The following is a 23,629-nucleotide window of genomic DNA, read 5'->3' as shown; positions in this document are numbered from 1 at the left end:
GAATGATAGACGTACCCATAATCTTACCAAGGAGTTTCTCTACTCCAATTCACCTGAGTTTGTGGGAGAGTCTAAACCGTAAGAGACTGGTTAGAACAGATTACCAAGACACTTCATATGCTCAGAGTAGAGAACGTGGAGTTGAGGATTATTTTGGCTTGTTTCCAACCGAAGGGAGACGCCAGTTATTGATGAAAATATGCGAGGATTTATGTGGGCACAACTTGGGTCGCATTCACTAAGACCTTTGAAGCCAATTGCACATGAAGGATGAATTACGTGTATCATATCGATCACAAACCAAATCCCAAGATTGTAGTTTATAGTGGTTTAAATGGAATAATAGTCAACAACCATCTCCTTAAATATAGGAACACATTCTGCTAAAAGTTACCATACATTTCCATTTATTTGCATGACCAACGCCACGTGGTATCAGTTGATAGCGCGGTTAATTTTTATACAAACAATATCATTACTAGTCACAAATTATCATTTCACAAACACCCAATACATCTAAAATTTTTCAGAATTTTCTCATTGTAAAAATAAATGATTAAAAAAATTTCACTTAAAACTTATGAATAAATAAATCTAGTCAATATAATCTGGCAGTAATTATCATAATTTTTAGTGTTTATTTTTGTCAAATTAATTTATATTTTTTCAAAAACTTTACAAAAAATAAATTCTAAAAACAAAACCACACGGTATTATTATTGTGTCGTTAAAATCAAGTGATGTTAAAATCGTAAAATATATAATATTTTCCCATTGTGAACTAAACTAAACTAGGAGTAAAGTTTCGCCTAAACTGTACAAAGGCAAATCCTTTTTAAGTTCAGAAAGACTTTGTTGTGTACTAAGCAATTTACGATGAAGCATATTTGTGAGCATCATTTTTTTTTTTAACGACATAAATCATTAATTAGATATGATGAAATTTTTGGTTGTTAAAAATTTCAATTTTAACTAATCGTTTTTATATTTTTGTTGCAAGTTACTTATAGGGATTTTTGTTGCAGAAAAATTTAAGTAGATGTTTTCCTGACTAGTTTTAGTGACCAAAATTATATTTCAACAAATATTGCAATTTTTTTCATAGCAAAAATTAAAATTTAAATTAGTGTTCATAAACTGTTAGCCACAACATGCAAGGACAAATGTTTGAGGCCTCATCAGGGCAACGAACTAGGTGGGAAATATTTGAGTTTTCATTGAATTATACATTTACAATGACTATAAAGACTAAGAAGATTATTACAAGGCCAATTCTATATAAAGTTGTTAAAATTGTGCGCGTACAACTTGGCTAAGCCTTCATCAATAAAATTGGCCTATCCATAACAAAATTGCAGAAGATGATGCACAATTCTGAAGAAGCTAAGAAACATGTGCTTCTTCTATCCCACTTTTGCCCCATAATAAAGCGAACAATCCGCCTATAATCGGAATCGCTCCTATCACACTGAAGTTAATAGCAAAGTCAAAAGCGCACACATATAGATATACTTCGTAGATAAATATTTCATATGTATAGAATTTTTTAGTAAATACCTTCCTAAATGCACACTTTCTCCTAGTATTATGAATTCAAATAATATCCCCAGAATCATTGACAAGGGGCTGAAGGCAGTGACAAATACCGAACCCTTGCTCTTTATCAAATATATTCTGAACATATGTAGCCAAAGCAGATACAACAAGGCCCTGCAATTATCAATAAATAAAGTCAACTCAAAGATTAGTTTGTAGCAAATTAAAAATATGGACTTGTAAAGTAATGAACAAATTAGTTACTGGTGGTACTACTCACAACATAGAAGTAACAAAGTAGTTCTATATCCCACCCAATGTTCCATGAAGCTTTATGTCTTACTTCCAAAGCCAATGCAACCCCAGTGTCAATAATGGCTCTGGTCAAGCAGACGTATGCCGTAAGGGCAAGAGGTGCAGGGTATTTCATAACAACTTTGCCCTAAAAAAAATAAAATTAAAAAGTCAATAAACATGAAGATATTGATTTGCTTTGTAAAAAATACATTAATTAATAAATTTCTCTCAAGCATACTACAATATGTAACTATAATCCTATAAAGAGATAAAAGCTCTCAAAGAAACCTTAAACCAATAATTAGATCTATTTGTGGATGTTATTAATATTTTATATATCTTATAAAATCAGTAGCTCTAAATAATTTTTCAACCTAACCAATAGGGTAGCTGAACACTCTAGCAAATCCAACCCACATTGAATCTTGATAATATTTATTAAACTCATGATAATTTATGAATATTTCTTAGGTCTAAACAAGTACATCATAGAGAAAGTTTTACTTACATCGAATCTTTGATAATATCCATTAAACTCACCAAATTAATTAATGAATATTTCTTAGGTTAGTGAGAAGATTTATCTCTAATTTGGAATATCACAAAAGTTATGGATATTAAAGAACATTCATGTAGCAATTTTTCTTTTTGTTCAATGAAGAGTAACTGTGTGGGTGATTTTCCGACCACACTGCCCGCTTAGTAACTAGCTGGAGAGCACTGGCAGAATAGATGGCACCTGACTAACCTGCAACAGAAATATAAGAATCTCGCAGTGGTTTCGACCACCCGGGGGCACTCCGACGATCAAGTTAGTATATCTCTCAAAGATAAATCAAGTACTAAACTCACAAGCTTAAGTATCAAAAGCATATCTTAGACCCATGGGGGTGCTTCTCTTTTATAGCCAATACAATCCTAGTCCCAATAGGAGTCTGGCCCTAATGGACTTAGGATTACTGCTAATCTGGGACTCCCAGTAAGATTAGGATAAACTCTCTAAGAGTCTTATCTTTACCCAAACTGAAGTCTCCTCCCAACCTAGGACTCTTGTCCATATCCAAGTTGAGTTCCCTCTTCATTCTAGGACTCTTGTCCCTTATCCGTTTATCTCAGTTTTCGATATCTTCGGACGCAACCTCGGCCTAGCCGAGATGACCTCGGCACAACGACCAAGACACGTGGCACCTCGGCTGACACGTCGGCATCACCTTGCCACGTGTTAGTACTCAGAAAATATTTCCCCACAACTGCCCCCTAGATTCTATTACCTCGGCATTCTGAGGTCTGTGCCCCTCTGTCCGAGATCAAACTCGCCGACCTCAAAGTTCCCTGGACCTTACTGTCCACTTGTGTCAAGTATCAAGCTTCATGCCTTTCCAAGCTGCTTGAAATCGCACCTCCTAGCCGAGGTTCTAGTTCCATTAATTCGTAAACTCTAAGAGCTTTGCAACTGCTCCACTCACACTCTCTGGTAAGTTCCTGATTTCCAGTCATCTATATAACTCCGGCGATTTTCATATCGGCGTTCATTTGGTAGGTTCATAAATTCTTACTTTTTATTAAGCTCAATCTTTCAAAACTCTTCTGATTTACTTTGAATCTGTTTATTTGCCATCTGTGGCCTTATGTTCTCGTCTATCTTCAAGTTTTTGATTTCTTATTGCTAAAATGCCTGGAACTGTTCTTTGTCATATCTGCTTTCTGTTGCTAACATCATGTCTGGTTCATTACTTTCTTGTTCTTCACATACTTACTTAGTGCCTGTGCACTTGGCTTTATTCTTGAACTTTGTCGTCTTCTTGACTATTTTTCTTTTTTTTCATTTAATCCTCTGGCTTCTTCTCTTTCTAGCTCTTTTGCTTAAATCCGTCATTTGTTCCAAGCTTTCAAGCTTCTGCAACTGTCTTCGCTTCTCTCCTCCGGTGAAGCTTTACGTCATTCTGTCATTATCGTCAGACTTCGGCAATTCCCATTCCGACTTCCTTATTTCTGGTAAGCCACTGTTCCTCCTAGTTTTATTTCTTGTTGCTTTCCAAGAAGCTCTACTTCATTGTCAATCACCATTGCTTGTTTTACCCGTTATTTTCAAATCATCTTCTTGAATACACACTGTTCACACATCTGTTGATTTCTACCACTGTTCTTGGCTTGACACACTTGTGCAATCTTTTTGTCTTGATTTCTTGATAGCTTCATCACCATTCTTGATTACGAATTACATTCTTGTTTCTATTTTCTGTGTCTTTTTCCAGATTCTTGCTTTCAATCTTTGCCTTCAAACTCCGAGGTGCCAATCGCCGAGAAAAGCCTTGACCAAACTCTTCAGGAGATCGAGGCTGAGCTCAAGGCTGAGAAGGCTGCTGAGAAGTCTTCCTAACTGTCTTCTATATCCTGCCATTGATGCCGAGTAGTCCTGTTTTCAATTCTCTTTCTTCTTCTTCGGCTAAGCTTGAGCCGAGAAGAAAGAAGCGCTCTTCGTCGCCCTCCTGGACGAGGATTTTCTTCAGTGTCTCTTCACTCTTTTCGGCTGGCTCCTTGCCGACATCATCTAGGACCTCCATGTCCTCGTCTTTAATCTCTGCCTTACCTGGTTCCCGAATGTTGCAGGTAGTTTTTATTGTTGCCATGGAGCAATTCTTTGCCTGCAGTTGATCCCTTCTGACTTCTTCAACCCCATGTTCTGTTGGGAACCGAAGTAGTTGATGCAATGTTGAGGGAACTGCCCCCATTGTATGCAACCATGGCCTTCCCAAGATGATATTGTATGGCGAGGGCGTGTCAATCACGACGAATTCTGTTTTGATCTTCTTCTAACTGCTCTTGCATGATTCTATACTTAGAATATTTTGTATGCCTTTCATACTTTGCCTCCTTTGTGCGATCTTCTCGGGGTCACATACCTTGGGTATAATAGCTACAAAACTTTTACTTCGGCAAGATACTGACCTGCAAACTTTTCATAAATTCTAACAAGTGCGAAAGATATACTACTCAATGTTAACTTTGCAAATTTTTTCTCAAGTTTCAACAAGTGTTTAAACGGTGATCTCGGTCTAGCCTACTTGTAAATTGCTACAAATTTCAACAAGGATTAACATATACTGTAACAGGGATCAACAAGGATTAACATAACAAGTGTTAAACAATAAGCTATTTGTAAATTGCTACGAATTTCAACAAGTGTTTAAAGAACATACTTAGCTTTTTCCTCAACCTGTAAATTGCTGCAAATTTCAACAGATGATCATATGTCGGCTTAACGTTATCTTGTAAATTGCTACAAATTTCAACAAGTGAAGATAAGGAACCATCTCAGCTTAACTTCAACTTGTAAATTGCTACAAATTTCAACAAGTGAAGGTAAGGAACCATCTCAGCTTAACTTCAACTTATAAATTGCTACAAATTTCAACAAATGAAGGTAAGGAACCATCTCAGCTTAACTTCAGCTTAACTTCAACTTGTAAATTGCTACAAATTTCAACGAGCGAAGATAAGGAACCATCTCAGCTTAACTTCAACTAAGCATCATCTCGGCTTAACTTCGGTTAAGCATCATCTCGGTTTCACTTCGGTTAAACATCATCTGGGCTTAACTTCGGTTAAGCATCATCTCGGCTTAACTTCGGTTAAGCATCGTCTCGGTTTAACTTCGGTTAAACATTATCTGGGCTTAATTTCGGTTAAGCATTATTAACTTCAGTTAAACATCATCTGGGCTTAACTTCGGTTAAGCATCATCTCGGCTTAACTTCGGTTAAGCATCATATTGGTTTAACCAACTTGTAAATTGCTGCAAATTTTAACAAGTGGTAAACGCATTCTTCTTTTCTCTGCCCCCCAGTGTGAACTTAAAATCCCCTTAGGTTCTCATCATACATGTAGCTTCGACCTTGTCGCCGAGGTTGTTGGCCTTGGTTTCTCTATTAATCTTACTTGGCTCCAACCTAAGTTTGATTTTCGGCCTCGCATCGGCAAGCCGTATCTCTTTTCTTGTTCCGATGCCTTTTGTTTCCGTGATGTCCTCCTCGGCCCTAGTATGCTTCTCAATTCTGGCCAACTTTAGTCTGATCTTGTGTGTTTTCTTTTTATCTTCTGGGATCTGAGATCTGCTCATTGTGCTCTTCTATTCTCGGACTCAGGTGCCGAGATCTTATCTTCTGGAATCTTGGATCTGCTCACTCAGGTTGAGCTCTTCTTTTCTCGGACCTACTCGTCTAGGCCGAGATCATGTCTTCTGGGATCTGGAATCCGGGAATCCAGGATTTGCTCACTCAGGTTGAGCTCTTCTATACTTGAATGTTATCTTCTTGGGAGTGCTCATGCCCCCTATCTTTGCATCCCTTCTGGAAGGGTCTTCGTTCCTCCACATGTATTTATCCTTCCATACCTGGAGGTCATCTTCGTTGTAGTATCTGCTTCGATCTGTTGTCTTTGGTGCGTCACCTTCCTGGCCGGCGTCTTTCACTCCGTGACTCTGGTCACGAGTTTCTGTGTTGCGATCGTCCCCTTCAATGTCGAGATCGATAGGTCTCCCACTCCCAGTAGGAGCATTGTCTCTAATCTGATCCTTCGGTCCGTCATTGGCCATCTATTCTTCTTTCTTTCCCACAGACGGCGCCAAATTGTGTGGGTGATTTTCCGAGCACACTGCCCGCTTAGTAACCAGCTGGAGAGCACTAGCAGAATAGATGGCACCTGACTGACCTGCAACAGAAATATAAGAATCCCGCAGTGGTTTCGACCACCCGGGGGCACTCCGACGATCAAGTCAGTATATCTCTTAAAGATAAATCAAGTACTAAACTCACAAACTTGAGTATCAAAAGCATACCTTAGACCCATGGGGGTGCCTCTCTTTTATAGCCAATACAATCCTAGTCCCAATAGGAGCCTGGCCCTAATGGACTTAGGATTACTGCTAATCTGGGACTCCTAATAAGATTAGGATAAACTCTCTAAGAGTCTTATCTTTACCCAAACTGAAGTCTCCTCCCAATCTAGGACTCTTGTCCATATCCAAGTTGAGTTCCCTCTTCATTCTAGGACTCGTCTCTTATCCGTTTATCTCGGTTTCCGATATCTTCGGAGGCAACCTCGGCCTAGCCGAGATGACCTCGGCACAACGACCAAGACACGTGGCACCTCGGCTGACACGTCGGCGTCACCTTGCCACGTGTTGGTACTCAGAAAATATATCTCCACAGTAACAAATGGTGAAAGCAACAAACAATGACAACCTCAATAAACAAAGGAGTTGTAGCAATAAAATATAATAAATAAATGAATGAAAACCTTACTGATAAAATGATGTAGAGGATAAATGAGACCACTGAAATGAAGACATAGGTAGAGCCCTCAATATAGTCCTCTTTAATCCCGGAATCTTGTTCACGAATATCCGAGTGGAATGATGAAGATATAGTAGGGCCACTATAAAGTCCTATAATTATGGCGCCTCCTGCCATAATTATAGTACCTAACAATTTTGCCTGGCTCCGCCTTTGATTAAATCTGACTCTCTCTAACCTGAATATCAATTCCGAACAATATAAATAAATATAAAAATATATATATATATATAAGAGAAAAAAAATAAGAAAGTTGTTCGTTTGCATTATTTTAGCAGACAAAATTGAACATATTATGTGAATTTGGAATTAATATATGTAAGTTTTAATTAAGTTACAAAACATACCTAAAAATCCAAGCAGCAATGAAGGTCAATGCAGGATGGACACCAGCCATACAAGACAAGAAACTAGCTGGTGTTTGTTTGGATCCAACATACATCAAATTCTGATCTAGACCTGGCCTGTTCCATAAATTTAAGGTTTATTTTAGTATTTAAAAATCTAATAATTTTTTCTCACTATGATTTTCACACTAATGTACTTACTCGAGAACTCCTAGAGCTAAAATCTGTAAGAATACCCCCATCGTCATGTTGGGCATTGAATGTCTGTTGACAAAAACAAAAATAGGTATGTAGAAGTCGTAAGTTGCAATTTTTTTACCATGCATATGTAAGTTTTTCTATTGTATACTAAAAACTAAATACAACGGAATTTAAAACAAAACATTAATATTTTTAAACTTTTTTTGTGCAATGAAAATTTGAGGAAGGGTTCAGCTACAATCTTAAACTGCTAGCTAAGACAATCAGAAGAGATACAATCAATGATATGAAGAAAGAGCAAACCACCTTCTTTTACACTCTAATTCTTCTTGGAAAGTCTGGTTAGAGGTTATAAAGTGGCAGGGTTTGAAGCATGTGTACAAGTATGGGTGTTAGAATCTAGTGTACATGTACTTGTGTGAACATAAATTATGTACATAAAATAATTTGGAAAAAACAAAGTTAAGATTTTAACAAAACTTTTAATTTTTAGAATTTCAGAATATAAAAAATAATAGCGGATATGCCACACTAGAAATTTGAACAGAATGTAACAATTGTAAATACAAACTTGCAGTGCAATAAAAAAAAAAAATTCGAAGAGTCAGAAATTTGGGTATGAGGCTTGGCTGGAGGAGAAGGGTATTTATAGCCATTGAAGTGGCTGTTTGTAGCAAAAATAGACATCGCCAACAACAAATAGACGTGATCATAGAGAAGGTAGGGATGCAACGCAACAATTCAGAATTGAAATTCAAATAATTAGATACGAAGTACCCCGACCTCACATTTGAGCAAGTGGGGCAGTGGCGGCGCATGTGTGTGTGTCTTTTTATCTAACTCACTCTCCTACACAAAATTGGGGTGCTCTTGGAATCCAAACCCAAATCCAATCCTAGAGCTTATAAACTCATCTAGCTTTCATAGTTTTCCAATAATATGCTTGCACCAACACTTCCTTATGGAGGTTACTTTGATATCAATTTTTCATTTGCTCGTAAATGATTTTATCAAACCAATTACACAATACAAATCACCACACAACATAATACCTATAACCACTCAGACCAACTTCAAAAGTACGTGAGTCCTACCTCAATATTGGTTCCAAGTAGGCCAAAATTTCAAAACCATTTCCAGCATGATATCAACAGCAAAATTAGAAAAACAAAAAAAAAAATGTTTTAGTTTGCTGAGATTAAATCTACAGCTCACATTTAGAGCAAAAAGTAATGTATAAATCAAAATTAAATGTCATTAACTTGATTTTAAAATAATGCAAGCCATTAAAAAAAAATTCTAAGAAAAGCTTACTAGTCTGGTTGAGATACAACTTGGGTATATATACTAAGTACGTCTGGGACACAAAAAAAAAAATAATAAAATAAATTAGAAAAGAAATTTAAGTACTTGTTTCGTGTACTCATTATATATCTGATACGGACACAATATGTTTGCCAAAAAAGTCCATACTTCATAGAGTTCAGAACATGTAGTTGGGTTAAAGCTAAAGAAGATCTCAGGGAAAATTAGAGTTCTAATGTGTTTGTGCATTGCATTGAGGTAAGAAACACTAAAATTGATTAAGGAGTGAGTATTTTCTGTTTTTTTGCATTTTGCTTTGATGAGTATTTCTTGTGTTGTTGGTGTCTTTCCAACATCTGAATTTGGTGCAGTGTGCCTTAGTGTTGTGGTAGTAGTAAATCATAGTCATTGAGATAGATTTTGGGCAATTCAAAAAAAAATATTTAAATTTAATATTTTTTTTTTTCCATTATTGTAATGTTCTTTCTAATAAAATGATTTAGATCTTATAGAGAAGTCCATATTTTTAGAGTTATCAATTTCCTAGTCATGCCACTTTTGGAAATAATAATTTATGCATTATATAAAAATATGCAAAGACTTTAATGATCTATTAAATAACTCAAGTTCCATTCTTTACCTATGATCATAAATTTTAATGATCTTTGTATTATATCATCTAGATGTTCCTATTTACATTTTCATGAATGAATCCCTAAGGTGCACATATAAATTATAAATTAGGATGTCCCTACTTTTGAATGATATATATGATATGATTAGCTAGAAGCAGGTTTATCACGAATCTGTTCATGTGTTTATCTGCTCCTCTGTTTTTTGTTCAGCAATTGCTCACTGTTGTGTTTTTGAAGGTTGTGTTTTATTATTACTTTATTCATAAAAAAAAAAATTATTGATAACAAAAATAAAATTGTTCTAGAATAAAAGAAGAGAGATAAAACTATATACCTCTGTATGAAGACAATGGGTAACAAGGCAATTGATGCTATTATGTTTCTAAAACATGATAGCACCGAGAAATGCATGCCATGCGATAAAGCGCCTTGGTGATGATCGTATTCCCCACATTGATTATCTGGAGGAATAGAACACCAATCAACGGCAAAGCCTTCAACAACTTTTCTGTCCATGTTGCCATTTTGCATCCAACTGAAATACAAATGACAATGAAAGATAGTCAACAAAAAGTCATATATATATAATTGCATAAGCAAATAATGAAATTAAACACTTCAGTACTACAAATTATCAATGTCAATCATTATCATTACACTTTATGAATATTAATACCTAGATACAATATATTGAGAAATGCAACAACCCCTTAGAGAGAGCAATCAGTGGAGTGTGGGGAGAGAGCTAGGAATATACATAGAAGAAGGTTATGAACATAAAGATGGGGGACATTATGGGAATGGGATCCTTTGGAGTGAAAAACTGTTTAAGTAATCGTGCAGTAGTTTTGCTGGCTGGAGGACACTTGTTGGAAAATAATGATTTTTTTGACAACTTTAATGTAAAATTAAAGTGAGACTCAATCACCAGCTGAGGTAAGTTTAAGTGGTTTTATATTCTCCTAAGTGAAAAGGTTTCAACCCAAAAATAATATGCCGAAATCATTAGATTGTGAATGAGAATTGTCTCATAAAATGGACATCAATGAAAGTTGAGTTTAGATTTGGACTTAGTCTTGGTTTCGACTGAGCCTAGACTTGTGTTTGTGCTTGTGCTGGGTTTGGTCTTGGACTTGGACTTAGATCTAGTCTTGAGCATGGACTGAGCTGTGCTATGTTAGACTTAGCTATCATGTGTTTGAGATTGGGCTTAGATCGAGTTGTAACCCAAAATTCATATCCGTTTTGCAACCCATCTGTTTGAATTATTCTAACATTATTATATACATATTTATTTGTATATATTAAGCACATGAGAGTTATAGACTTTTGTAACACTTATCTTTTGATGATGGAGTTGATGACCATATTAGTGACTAAAAGTTTTTAACTTTTGTAATTCTACTCCTAATGGTTAGAGTTGATGACATTTGATGGCAATTTGATGACCCTATTAATGTTAACATTCATGGCTAAGACTTTCCCCTACAAGTATAAATAGTGGTATTTCCCCTCCAACTTAAAAAAGAGAAGAAGAGAGGATTTGTTGAGACGGAAAATTTGTGATTTCTTTTTGTGAGAAAGTTGGAGATGTGTTTACACCAAAGGAAAAATTCAAAAATTTTTTTTTTTTACCTATCTACTTTTTACTAGCCTCTTCTTTTTTGTTCTTATTAGAGAAAGAGTATTGCCCTTAGTCAATTAGCCGAAGCTATCCGTAGCTGATTTCAACAGTCGTATTCTGGAAGACAAACGCTGACGTTCCTTCAGCACCCATTGACGAGGCAACAAATCTGTTTTAAGAAACTATGTAACCACATGCTTCAATTTGCTTCCTTTCTGGTCATTTGTTCTTTGATCTTTCATTAATTTTACTTCGATGAGTTCTAATCTATATTTTATCTATGTTAATAATTTGTTCTATTAATAATTTTGTTTATTCGAGTTTCATGAAATAATCTAATTCATTCTTGTACTTTTTGTTTTGTAATTTATTATGCATTTCATTCTTTAATATAAAAAAATAACAAGATTGTTTTGTTATTTCTATTTAATTTTATTTTATATATTTTTCTAATGTTACTTACAAATACAAGACAGTTTATTAATCTTAAGATCAACTCCATTACTAAAATTTATTGGAAAACTTTTGTTCCTCGTTAACGCTGGAGAGAGCGTGATAAAGTCAACAGCTGAGGGAGAGTCCGCCATCGACGAGGGACAATCAGAGATTACGAATCTATTGGGTCTCCTTTGTTCACTACAACAAAAAAGGGTCTTTACAGCGCGCAATGCACGCCGTAAAAACCCTTCTACGACATGCAAGCTCACGTCATATTATGACCAGTCATGGAAAGTCATTTACTTTTAACGACATGCTTCGTACGCCGTTAAAAACTAATTAACGGCAGATTTTGTGCGTCGTTGTTACTTTTTCTACGACATGTTATAGTACGCTGTTAAAAACTATTTAACGACAGATTTTGTGCATCGTTATTACTTTTTTTATTATTACTTTTGCACGCCGTCAATTGGTGAGACAAATAACGATGCTGATTGCACATCGTTAAATATGCTATACAACAACTTATTATGTCTACCGTAGAATATGCAGCTTTTTTTTTTTTTAAATTCAGCAGGTTCTATTTGACCAATTTTATACAATTTAACAAATATTACAAACAAGCATCACAAAACATCAATCAACCACCAAAATATTGTTTGAAACATCCAAAAAAAACTATATCCATAAATTATAAACATTCAACAATTGTCTATACATTCCAAACATTCAAAAACTATATCCTTAAGTTCTAAACTGTATAAAAAGTTTAAACCATCCAAAACTATGTATATCTAACTTTCTAAACATATCGCCAACTATTAAGAGATTATCTAAAACTACCGACAACAATTCCTATAGCAGTTGTAGCTGCAGCTGCAGCTATAGCTATAGCAAATCCACTTGCTCCTATCACAGGGACGAGAGTGCCCAATGTATGTGTAAAGGCACCTAAACCCGCGGCAATAGTTGGAGCAACTAACTCTCTTGCATTTCTTGTCTGCATGACAAAGGAAACTGCAAGCAGGATATCTTAAAATTAACTCCATGAATTACTTAAATTCAGAAAGACAAGAAATCAAAGAAAAACTAAGTCGTATTTCCAATAATATAATACCCTCTTTTTTTTTCTTTTTCTTTTTTGTAAAATAAGCACCAGATTGAAGAATCAAGAAGCAACAAAGTAAAACCACTGAAAATTAACCTGTTGACGTAGTGAAAAGCTAAAATCATACCAATGGTGATCTTCCATGATAATTTGTCTTCTTAGGATCAGCTTCAGCTCAGATCAAACTTTTGAGCTGATACAGATCTCCATGATAAGCTGCACTATTAACTCTTAAAGCAAGTTCAGCTTCTTGCTTTCCAATATGAAATGTGATATCAGATTCCAATTGCTTCACATAAACATTTGATTCTATTCCTTGTCAACTTATACTATTTTAGGCATTTGATGCATATAAATTAATTAATTCGATAAAGTTTATACAAAACAAATTAACATGCATTTGTAGGTACTGATGCCATGAGAGAAAAACAAGTGCAAGAAACAACATAAGAGAGGCAATAACATTTTAGCACAACTGAATTACCTCTAGAAGGTTGATCAAGATTCTTCACCCATCATGAAAATATATGTCAAGGATATTTGAGAATGATTGTTTATCAAGGAGCAGAATCCTACATAGCTCGCAAACTTGAACAGTATAAGGTTGAGGTATGTTGCAAAGAATAGAAATTTCACCAATTAAATTGTTAGGTTCCAAATTAGAAACAGTCTCTTCTGATCCATCTGCCCCTACATCAACGTCCTCCTATACATAAATAGTCTTTTATCAATATTAAAATGTGAAAAACTAGTAACAACTTCCCTAGGGAACTACTTAGAAATACTCTAATTCAACATAATGGTTATGTTTCTAGAAATGTAAATGGCAATGGCAAGCGGGTGGGTTCAAGATAGGCATTTCTTTCGCAACCCTGTCTACAATAAACAAAAAAATTCAACCATGACGATCCCTGAGCCCCTTTTTAATGTTTGTTCTTCAAGTAGGTGTAATGAGAAAGAAAAGAAAGGTGAGCAAAGACCCAAAGACCCAATTGGTGTTAAGTAGTAGTTAAATGTTTCATTTTGGGAGTGTTATGATTCAAATTAATCAGGATTAACCTCACACTCCAAACCACATGAGCTGATGAATAGTACTGATGTCCTCCAATGACAGGACTATATTGTGAAGACAACTAGACTGAAGAAAAATTAAATAGAGTTATGCCTATGTATTTTTGTTTAAATAAACAACTAATTTATGGTGACATCAGGACAGGCAACCGTAAATCAAAAAATAAATTAATATACCATGCATGAGAATAAGGAACTGAAAAGTATATATCTAAAAGAAACAGAATAAGATAAAGAACGAATAAAAAGACACTAACTCACGATAATCAAATAAATATTAATAAACAAAAGTCAATACAAGATAGTATCACACCAGCATACCATGACAGACAAAATAAAATTGATCTACCACATTTCCCTGTTCCATTATCACTTCTCCTGGGAGAAAAAAAACTCTGAAATGGACTCTGATTACCAGCAAGAACAAAAGAATGATTGAGAACAACTCCATCAACTTATGTAAATCCACATTTGCTTATTCAACAAGGACAATCTTAATTTTGTAGTTGTAAAGCAACACATACCAAATACCATGTTGACCACCAAGACTAGTATCACAGGTAATGCAATTTTTTATTCATTTAATCATGATGAAATTGGAAGGCACATGAGTGCACACATACCAGGTTCCTAGATTAGATGAAATGATGAAAAACTCAATCCCCTTCCCCTCCTATGCAAAATTTACTACCAATTTTCCAAGTGAAATCAAATTATAATCACGAACACTGGTAAGTAAATGTTCTTTTTTTTTTTTTTTTAATATAATTTGAACAAAATGAAAATTAAGAGGCATGTATGCATACATTCACCCCGAAGAAGTAAAGTCCAATCATGTTAGAGACAAAGTGCCCAATATCGATATGACTGAATGTAGATGTTATCATCGTGTGAACGCGCCCGCTTTTAAAATTCTTCATTGAAATCCGCTTAGAGAACAACAGTATATTATGAAAAAAAATGAATACATTACAAGCTTAAAAAGATTTTGATGATAGTATGAATGAGAAAAACTGACAACATTTTATACAACTCACTGTAAAGTTCAACATAAATTGCTGATCTACAATTCGCCATAACATACAGCTACATTAGTTAAAATCTGGCCCAAAACCATGCTATCAGGTGTTAGCCTTCAAAGCCATGATTGCCTATTCACAGAATGGACATTGTTATTTACTTGCCAAAAAAAAAAAAAAAAAAAAAAGAAGGAACATTATTTCCATATAGCAACACATTTAAATGGTCTTAAGCAAAAAAGGCCATAGGAACACAAGCATGCAGGTGGCTTCAAATAATGAAATTATCTACTGCTTACGTGTTTGGTGTAAAGCTCAAAAAATTAAGTCAATTAAAAGCTTTGTAAGAGAGAAATTATAAGACAAGAACATTTTAGGTGATGCAAAATTGTCCAATAAAATGCATACACGAGTGGATACAAAACCAAAAACATTTGTAGCAGAAGCAAAAGAAGTAAACATAACAGAAACTCCAACATAATGCAATACTTGAAGAAACTGCTTCACAAAATGAAAAGAACAATTAGGGTCATAAGGGTATCATTTCAAAATAACATAAACTCCTCTTTGTTTGGTGGGTTTTCTCCCCTAAACCCAAAAGAGGTTTTCATTTTCTAAAGTTTCAAGAATTAAAAACCCATAATACCAAAAATCAAATGTTTGTATTTTGCACCTTTTTTGGGTAACAAAACAGAGCAGAAAGAGAAGGAAAAAGAGATTACCTTGGTGAGAATCATGTCAAGTAGTTCAATTCCTGCTCTAGAGTCAGAAATTTCTATTTGGTAACTGGTAAAAACAATGAAATCAACAAAGAAAGAGGAGCGAGGAACAAATTAAAGATTCAAACCCATTAAGGAACAAATTAAAGATTCAAACCATTTCAAATTTCGGAAATCAAAACCCATCAAACCCATTTCAGAAATCACAATTTTATAAGAATCTAACGGATTTACAAAGGGAAATTTTTTTTATTAAAACTAAGTCTTCAATGTAAATAATTATTGAAACTAAGGATTGGGTGCCATATTTTAACTATGGCTTGAGTTCTATTAGTTTCTGATTTGGTTCTAAAATTGGCGGAACTCTACAATAAATACTTCGGGAAACAAAAAACAAAAAAATACAACAACAATAACAAATACATGTTGTGACTTCAGTCAAAGGCATACAATCAAACAACCCTGTCAAGGACAAGGAAAGGAAGAAAAACAAAACAGAATTTTTGTAAGAAAAAGGAAAAATATATATCCAGAAAAAATAAAAGGAACCAACATATAAGAAAGGAATAGAAGACGTTTCTTACATCAATAGAACAAAAACAATCTTTCCAATACCAAAAGGCTCACCTAATTGCACCAATAGAAGAGAAAACATATCACAATTTTAAAGAGAAAAAAAAAATACACTCAAATATTGTATAAAGAGATTTGAATACACTTAAAAAACAATTCTACAGACAAGAAACACATTAGCTTTATTTCCTTCTTTTGATGTGTGTATATGAGAGTAAAAGTTAATGAAGTTCAACACAACGTCAACTATTGAAAATCCAAATCCACTTACAAAATCTACAACTTGTTCATGGGTGGCCTGGGTTTTACCCAAGGTCACACAGGTTCTGTATTTTTATTTTTACAATAAATTAAATTAAATAATAATAACCAAAATAGTTCATAATTGAAAAGGAGACTATAAGCTTACTTCATCAATTCGAATTCACTATCTGGTGGCACAAAACTGAGAGTCTTTTTTGAGTTAAACCTTGTCAGATTTACACATTTATGGAAAGTAACATCATCGAGCTCTATAGTTTTCCCACTGCGCAAGGTAACATGGGCAAAGATTAGGTTATAGAAAAGGCATAAGGAATCCATCAAGCAGAGACACAAATTAAAATTGCATGCTCAGCCAACCACTTAATCAACATGGGCAAACAAGATGCAATGCTCAATACAACACTGAAATAGCTACAATAAAAGAATCAAGCTGTTTCCTAGGTTTCTATAAAACTGCAAATTCAAAAAAATTTAAAAAAAAAAATTGAAGCATTATCATCCAAAATATGAACTAAAAAGTTCAAAACCATTCTTTCCTAGGAGGTGATAGAAGACAGTTTCTCAAAACAAATTTTAAAAAAACAAATTATTAACAAACCCAATTAGGCAATTTAATTTTACTTCGAACATTTGTAAATTATGAAATATATCCCTCAATACATTTAAGAATGCATGCAAAGAATATGTGAGAACAACTTTGGGAACATGGATTCACAACATATCTAAATGAGGAACTCGAACCAAAATCATTTATAATAAAACTCAGAAATAAAAAATAAGAAATAAAATGACATATTACAGGATGAAAAGAAGGAAGCACGAGTTTGCTTAAATTCCAAAATAAGTGTAACAGACAAATGAATATGAGAGGGTAGTACGCAAAAAGGATGCCTTCAGAAGTTACCTCTTAGTAGGACGTAATTTAATTTGCAACTCTTTCTCAAGGCCAATTTTATCATTTAAACCCAACTTCAAATCAAGCATTCCAGAAAGAAAGCACTTCATCAGAATTTTCCCAGTCACATCACAACGCAAAACACTACCTATAATTACCATATGTGTATGAGTGACCAAAGTAGGAGTACATCAACCAAAATCCCAAAATATAACCTTTCACACCTTTTGACGACATAAGAAGATTGACACTTTCCGCAATATCCAGAAAGACTTGTAAAGAGACATAAGCATTATAACCCAGCGAGGTGGCCACATTCACCAGAAAGGAGATTGGAGAGAAAAATGAAATTACCTCATTCTTTTTATAAACAAGACCCTCTCTACACCAGCCAACAACACCTGTAACTTGTAAGGTTGCATTAGGGGCTGGTTTAAAATAGTGATCATAGTATTTCAAAATGCTATAAAATCTCTTTGATAACAATTTGATATTGTTATCATATAACATGTACCTATCTATAAGTCATTGTATGGTAGCAATTTGATATTGTTATCATATAACATGTACCATAAGAAGCTCAAGAGAAATATCAAATTTAAAAAGAGGAAGAGGTGGAATTAATCTACTTCAATGCAACACCTACTTGGGACTTGCATAATTATGTTAAGGATCTCTATGTATGAGGTTTAAGTTTGTATAGGTTTTATCCATTACCATTGTAAGTTCCAAAATAAAGAGTCCAAGTCAAATTAGGGTCTCTATTATTTACAAGTTTAAAAAGAAACTTTCAATCCATTATAGAAGAAATCAAGGTAAGTTTTAGTAGCTTTAGGCGCTTTGTGGGACAATGTGATGTAATTCTACTTGAGTACTTAGTAGTAATTGCATAAGATAAGGAACTATAAGAATAATCCCTAAGCTAATCTTTTTCTTCTTCTCTAATTTTTCAATAGTATCTAATTCAATCACAAGCTATTACTAATTCCATTGACTCTTGAACCTCATAGCCTACTTCCTGATATTATATGCCTTATAGCCTATTACTATGCCTTTTCTCTATAAGATCAAAGAGAGTGTAAAGGCAAGAATAAATCACCCGAGGATCACAAGGATACACACTGCATGGCCAACACCACCACTAGTCCTCACATAACTAAAAGAGAAAAAACTCTTCCCCCTCAGCCACAAGTAACTTGCATCATACATCCAAGCATGTTGTATGATAGGGGTAAAGTCAGAACTGATGCACAGTATTGCTACATGGGAGAACCTTGCACAATTTCCTTACCCTCTTATGCTATAAAATCATACCAAGTGCCTCCTCTCTCTCTAACATGTTGCAGCCAGGAATGTTGCTACTGCAACTATGGAGGGCTAGTATCTCAACCATCAGTGATCTAGACACCAGCAGAGTGAAACGGTATTAAATGTTTGTATGAATCAACTTGATGTTTAGTGAGAGGTAAAACAAAGAAAATGTAAACAAAGATTGAAAAACAAAAATCGGATCAAGAACCAAAAACAAAAGGGGGGCAGAGAGAAAGAGAGATCAAAGCTCTACAGGTTGCCATGCACATAATTATAAATGCTTGGGCCTGGTTATGTTAATTCAGACTGAAACACTTTGATTACTTAATTTAAATACTTGATCTGTTGCTTCAGACAGTTGGAGATTTCAAGTATTATTACTGGCTGGGCACTATCATTTCATACTGTCAATGCATGTGAAATTAAAAAAGACAAAATGGAACACTTAGGGGCTCATCAAATTTCCTATGATAAATTTTAAAAATCCTAGATCTAATAAAAACAAATGCATCCAATTAATGTTTTTATGCACCTCGATTTGGCTACCAAAAAGAGAACTTAATACACTGCAAGTATTCATGTTTAGGTCTAAAGTATGAAGGATATTTAGTGAGGGACAAATACCTTGACTTGGAGCTTCTATGTGCATTCCAAGCAAAAGACTAATCAATGATGCATTGATCTGGCAAAAATAATAATAATAATAATAATAATAATAATAATAAAACTCAAAAACTAAAGTCAAAATATCAAAATCATTTATCATCTTGATAAATTTTGCAATATTATTATCCATACCAAATGACTATTCCATCAATATCATATATATCAATTGATGTATCAAGATGCAGCCTATTTCAACATGTTGATATCAGTACTACAATGTTGGCCAACTTTGTCGCAAAATGCTTGAAGCTGCTGGCAAAACTTTCCACCAAGAATAATAATCCAACACCAGCATTACCAAATTACTTATTAGATCATATAAAATATTTCCTGTTACCAACAAAATTTGCAAACTAAAGCAACCCCAGCTTTTCTATTCATGTTGATTGGAACATTAGAGTAAGGTATTCTAAATATGAAATTTATTCATTGTGCCTAAAAAAAATTATCCAACGGCAGCATAACCAGTGCCACCAAATAACTATTCATGTAAAAATATAATTAAAATGTGTATATACGTAATATGCACTCCCATCTACTCAATCAAAGAAAATATCAGTTCCTTATTAAAGTTTTAATTATGTTATAAATTAATCCCACTCCCCCTCTTCCCTACAGCTGGTTTAAACCCATAACTACTCCTACCAAACAACAGCATAATTGCAGAGTTTAATTGTCCCAACAAAATCACATGTCAGCATTCAAATATTTTATTATGATGTTGAAACAACTACATGAAAGCTATAACAGTCAACATATCTTACCATCAAGCAATTGGTTCCAACAACATCATGTTGAATTCTCCTGGTTAAATGAATCTTGAAAAAAGACTCATGCACATATCCATAAGCAGCAGCTGTCTAGATTTGGAAATAGTAACTACTCACGTGCAAGCACTTGCTAGTAACCATCTCTAAGACCACCAAATTTCTCTTGCCCCGCATCCCAGCAATAAAATCGGATTTTCCCACAGTTTATGAAGAAGTCCAAAGAGTGAACTTCGACACCAATGGTTGCTGTTTAAAACAAAAACAATAATTATCAAATAAGCATGCATGTATGGTACTAAAAATAATTTGAACTCAGTTAAAGGGGAAATTATCATGTCGCTTAGAATTATAATTCTTCTCCTCCACATACAAAAATACAATCAAGTATAAGCAATTAAATTAAACAATCAAACCTAAGAAAGATCAGGTTTTTACTGATACACTTACGTTTGTACTTCTTCTCAAATGCACCAGTGAGATGCCTCTTTACAATAGTTGTTTTCCCTGCATCATTCAAACATATTTAGCAACAAGAACCAAAATTCATCAAGCAACCTACTGTTCAACTTCGTGCACGTGAAATAGTTCAAATCAAACCTTTCTTTGAAAAATTAAGGATGTGTTTGGCTTCAATATTGAAAATTGTTTTCTATATTGTTCTTCCTAACAGGAAAAGAAATAAGCAACACAAACAGAACTCAGTTGGCAAACTGTTTTCAGGATTTTACTTTTCTTTTCTTTTCTGAAACACCCATTTTTAGGAAACAATTGTTTATTGCTTTCCAAATTCTCAAAAAATGGATTCATAAAAACTAAAAAAACATATGAAAACAAGGGTATGCTTGAAATTCTCATTCTCTTATTTCTTGAAAACATGAATAACAAAAATGACAAATGAAAACAAAAACAGTGAAAACGAAACCAAACAATCCCTAAACATACTTTTGGATTCACTTTAGCTCTGAGGGAAAAAAATGAGCTAAAGAATCACAACACGCTCATCTTTCCTCACTGCCAAACAATTCTTATATCCCCAAGCTTGACAGAGATTTAAAGAAATAATTTTTTCGATATTACAGAACCAAAAAAAAATTCAAATTAAAAGAATTTTAAAAAGTAAAAATTAAAATTTAATACCAGTTCTAACATCACCAACAATGACGAGCTTGAAGCTCGGGTAATCAACAGTCTGTTGGTTTGGCAAAGCCTACAAGCACGAAAAACTACAAAATCAGCGGCTCAAATATAAACTCAGAACTTGATTCTTAATAAAAATCTTCAAATGATTTTTAATTTTTTTTAAAGTGTAATTTTTTACATGAAAATGAACAGATCATGATGTATTGAGAGCAGGAATTTTGACATTTGTTAAATTTTAGCAATAGCACAATGAATAGCAATTGTCGAAAATGCTTTCACATTTGTTGATGTATATATGGTATATATTTTTACGATATTGATTTCCTAGATATATTAGATATTATTATAGTTAGGTTTCTTATAGGATACTCTTTCTCATAGTTAGATTTCTAGTAGGATACTCTTTCTCAGCCTATATATACAAGCCTTCTATCATTCAATACAATTAATTCAATGCAATACATATTATTTTTTAATATAATTTTTCTCCTACCAGGGAATATCTTTTTTCCTAGATATATTACATATTATCTTTCTCAGCCTATTTTTCCTAGATATATTACATATTATTTTTCTCAGCCTATTTTTTAACAACATTGAAATTATATCCAAATACGTGGAGAAATTTTATTAAAATCACCCTATTACGTTTTTCTCCTACCAGCAAGACACAAAGTCTAACTATATATATTTTTCAGCTCGGCTAACACCTAAGCTTATTTTCCTATGAATAATCTAGATTCCACAAGTGTCTCATATGATCATATCAAATGCGTAGAAGATTAACACAAACTTTACCAAATCTGTGAGAAACGACACTGCTGGAAATTCCACATTTAGTGGCTTTTGAAAAACGCCGCTATAGGTATAAAAACGCCGTTAATTCTTTTTGTGACGTTTAGTACCAAACGCCGAAGACGCGGCCGTCGCTATAACGTTATGACGCTTTAAAAACGTCACTAAATTAGTATAGACGGCGTTTTTAAAAACGCCACTAAATGTGGTAAATAACGGTAAAATGACGTCATCCAGTATTTAGCGACATTTTAAAAACGCCATGATAGATTTTTTTTATTTTAAAAATATGACTTGGCACTATAGTGGCGTTTCGAAAAACGCCATTATAGCCTCTTTTTTTTTTTCTCGTTCTTTATAGATTGTGCATTCTGTTAGATTTCAAAACTAAAATCAACCAAAAATTAAAAAGAAAAAATATTCTAAACCAAAATCAAGCAACAAACACAACCAAAAAATAAAAAGAAAAAATATTATATCACACACATGTATTGCAGACCTGTCAAATAACAAATTCGACACGACAAGTAGAAAAATATAATTTCAACAGAACTTCTACATCAATTTTCTACAATCTTGGTTAGCACAATAATAAGCAAATAATTGTAAGGCATTGTAGAGACAGTCTCCAAAACATTTGAGTTTGCTACACGTATAGAAACAGCTAGGCCAATGATTTAATGCAAATCTTGACCACAAAAGCTAGAGAGAGAGAGAGCAACAAATTTTATGTGAAAGAAAATATGTTGTATGGACATATTAGACCTCTGATCCTCATCAATCTTCAAGCAGATATAGATTCCTGCTAGCACCAAAAGCAAATCTCTACACAATCCGGCCAAAAAACAAAAGAATTAATAACCACAATTTAAATATAGAAAACCAAGAATCAAAAGTTCTTTTCATTTTTTTTTTCCACTTAACTGAGAATATCTGAGAGTATGCCTTCAAGCCAGTAAGGAATCGAATGTAAGTGGGCTTGCTCAATCCATTGGCAGGGACAGATCTGATGTTTGGGACGAGATAATTCAGTCAGTAGTTGATCATAGCCTAGAATGTTGTGTCTAAACAGTTCATCTCTAAGTCTGGTATGTGCATTTGCCTATTTGGAAAACCTAACCATATGATTTATTTCATCGAACATCACAATCCATAATCATGAATTCAGATGACTATTGAAACAAAGCAAGCACCTAAAACTCAAAAACAAGGAATTAAAAACACTGTTTGTACATCACTCCCTTAGGTAGATCACCACATCAATAAACTCTTACCACTTCTGCCGGTTCTACCAAAACATTAATGAAAAACTTGGCCTGTAATAAATAAAATGCTTTCACTTGATTGATCCAAAAGCTTCACAAAAGAAATCAAGGAAATATGCAATACACATTCTACCTGCTTTGTAGAAGCTCCAGACAACAGAAGATCAGTTGTTACCATTCCCCGCTGCAGCCAACAAGTGGGAAAATTATGTAACAATGCTTTCGCTTGATTGATCCAATGACCCATTACCAATGACACAAGTCCAAAAAGCATTAGCTCTGCCAAAATAAAAGGC

General features: G+C 34.1%; 1 protein-coding gene across 24 annotated transcripts; it reads right to left on the bottom strand.

Annotated features, from left to right (window-relative positions):
• Window positions 1-1,192: 1,192 nt before the first annotated feature.
• Window positions 1,193-23,612, bottom strand: LOC114272682 (WAT1-related protein At2g39510). 24 transcript variants are annotated; one of them, XM_082878300.1, is made up of 19 exons: window positions 23,467-23,612; window positions 23,343-23,384; window positions 22,993-23,074; window positions 22,834-22,893; window positions 21,271-21,340; window positions 20,581-20,637; window positions 20,128-20,379; window positions 19,322-19,379; window positions 18,678-18,786; window positions 17,611-17,787; window positions 17,396-17,534; window positions 16,637-16,753; window positions 10,010-10,210; window positions 7,736-7,798; window positions 7,535-7,651; window positions 7,137-7,365; window positions 1,817-1,978; window positions 1,558-1,710; window positions 1,193-1,468 (listed from the first exon to the last, which is right to left on the bottom strand). In XM_082878300.1, the coding sequence occupies exons 10-18, from the start codon at window positions 17,621-17,623 to the stop codon at window positions 1,594-1,596; spliced, it is 1,158 nt and encodes a 385-aa protein (XP_082734426.1). In that variant the 5' UTR covers window positions 17,624-17,787; window positions 18,678-18,786; window positions 19,322-19,379; window positions 20,128-20,379; window positions 20,581-20,637; window positions 21,271-21,340; window positions 22,834-22,893; window positions 22,993-23,074; window positions 23,343-23,384; window positions 23,467-23,612; the 3' UTR covers window positions 1,193-1,468; window positions 1,558-1,593. The 24 variants fall into 24 exon arrangements, 21 of the variants coding, with proteins under 21 accessions (XP_082734426.1, XP_082734421.1, XP_082734414.1 ...); XM_082878295.1 differs by having other exon boundaries at window positions 1,851-1,978; XR_014335528.1 differs by lacking the exon at window positions 18,678-18,786 and having other exon boundaries at window positions 7,132-7,365; window positions 20,251-20,379.
• Between the last annotated feature and the right edge of the window lie 17 nt (window positions 23,613-23,629).

This window comes from Camellia sinensis, chromosome 7 (assembly GCF_055761805.1).
Source record: "Camellia sinensis isolate YWXY chromosome 7, ASM5576180v1, whole genome shotgun sequence".
NCBI lineage: Eukaryota > Viridiplantae > Streptophyta > Magnoliopsida > Ericales > Theaceae > Camellia > Camellia sinensis.
Note: the sequence above shows the minus strand (reverse complement) of the source record. Positions and strands in the feature narration are given on the sequence as shown.

What these genes read in the sequence shown, in the direction of transcription:
- LOC114272682 (XM_082878280.1), bottom strand. Translation starts at nt 20,307, where the DNA reads ATGCGGGGCAAGAGAAATTTGGTGGTCTTAGAGATGGTTACTAGCAAG. An exon ending in TCTTCTTATGTCGTCAAAAG is followed by an intron (nt 17,535 to 17,610) that starts GTGTGAAAGGTT and finishes TGGTAATTATAG; the next exon opens with GTAGTGTTTTGCGTTGTGAT. An exon ending in TCCTCTACATCATTTTATCA is followed by an intron (nt 1,979 to 7,136) that starts GTAAGGTTTTCA and finishes TATTTTTTTTAG; the next exon opens with GGCAAAGTTGTTATGAAATA.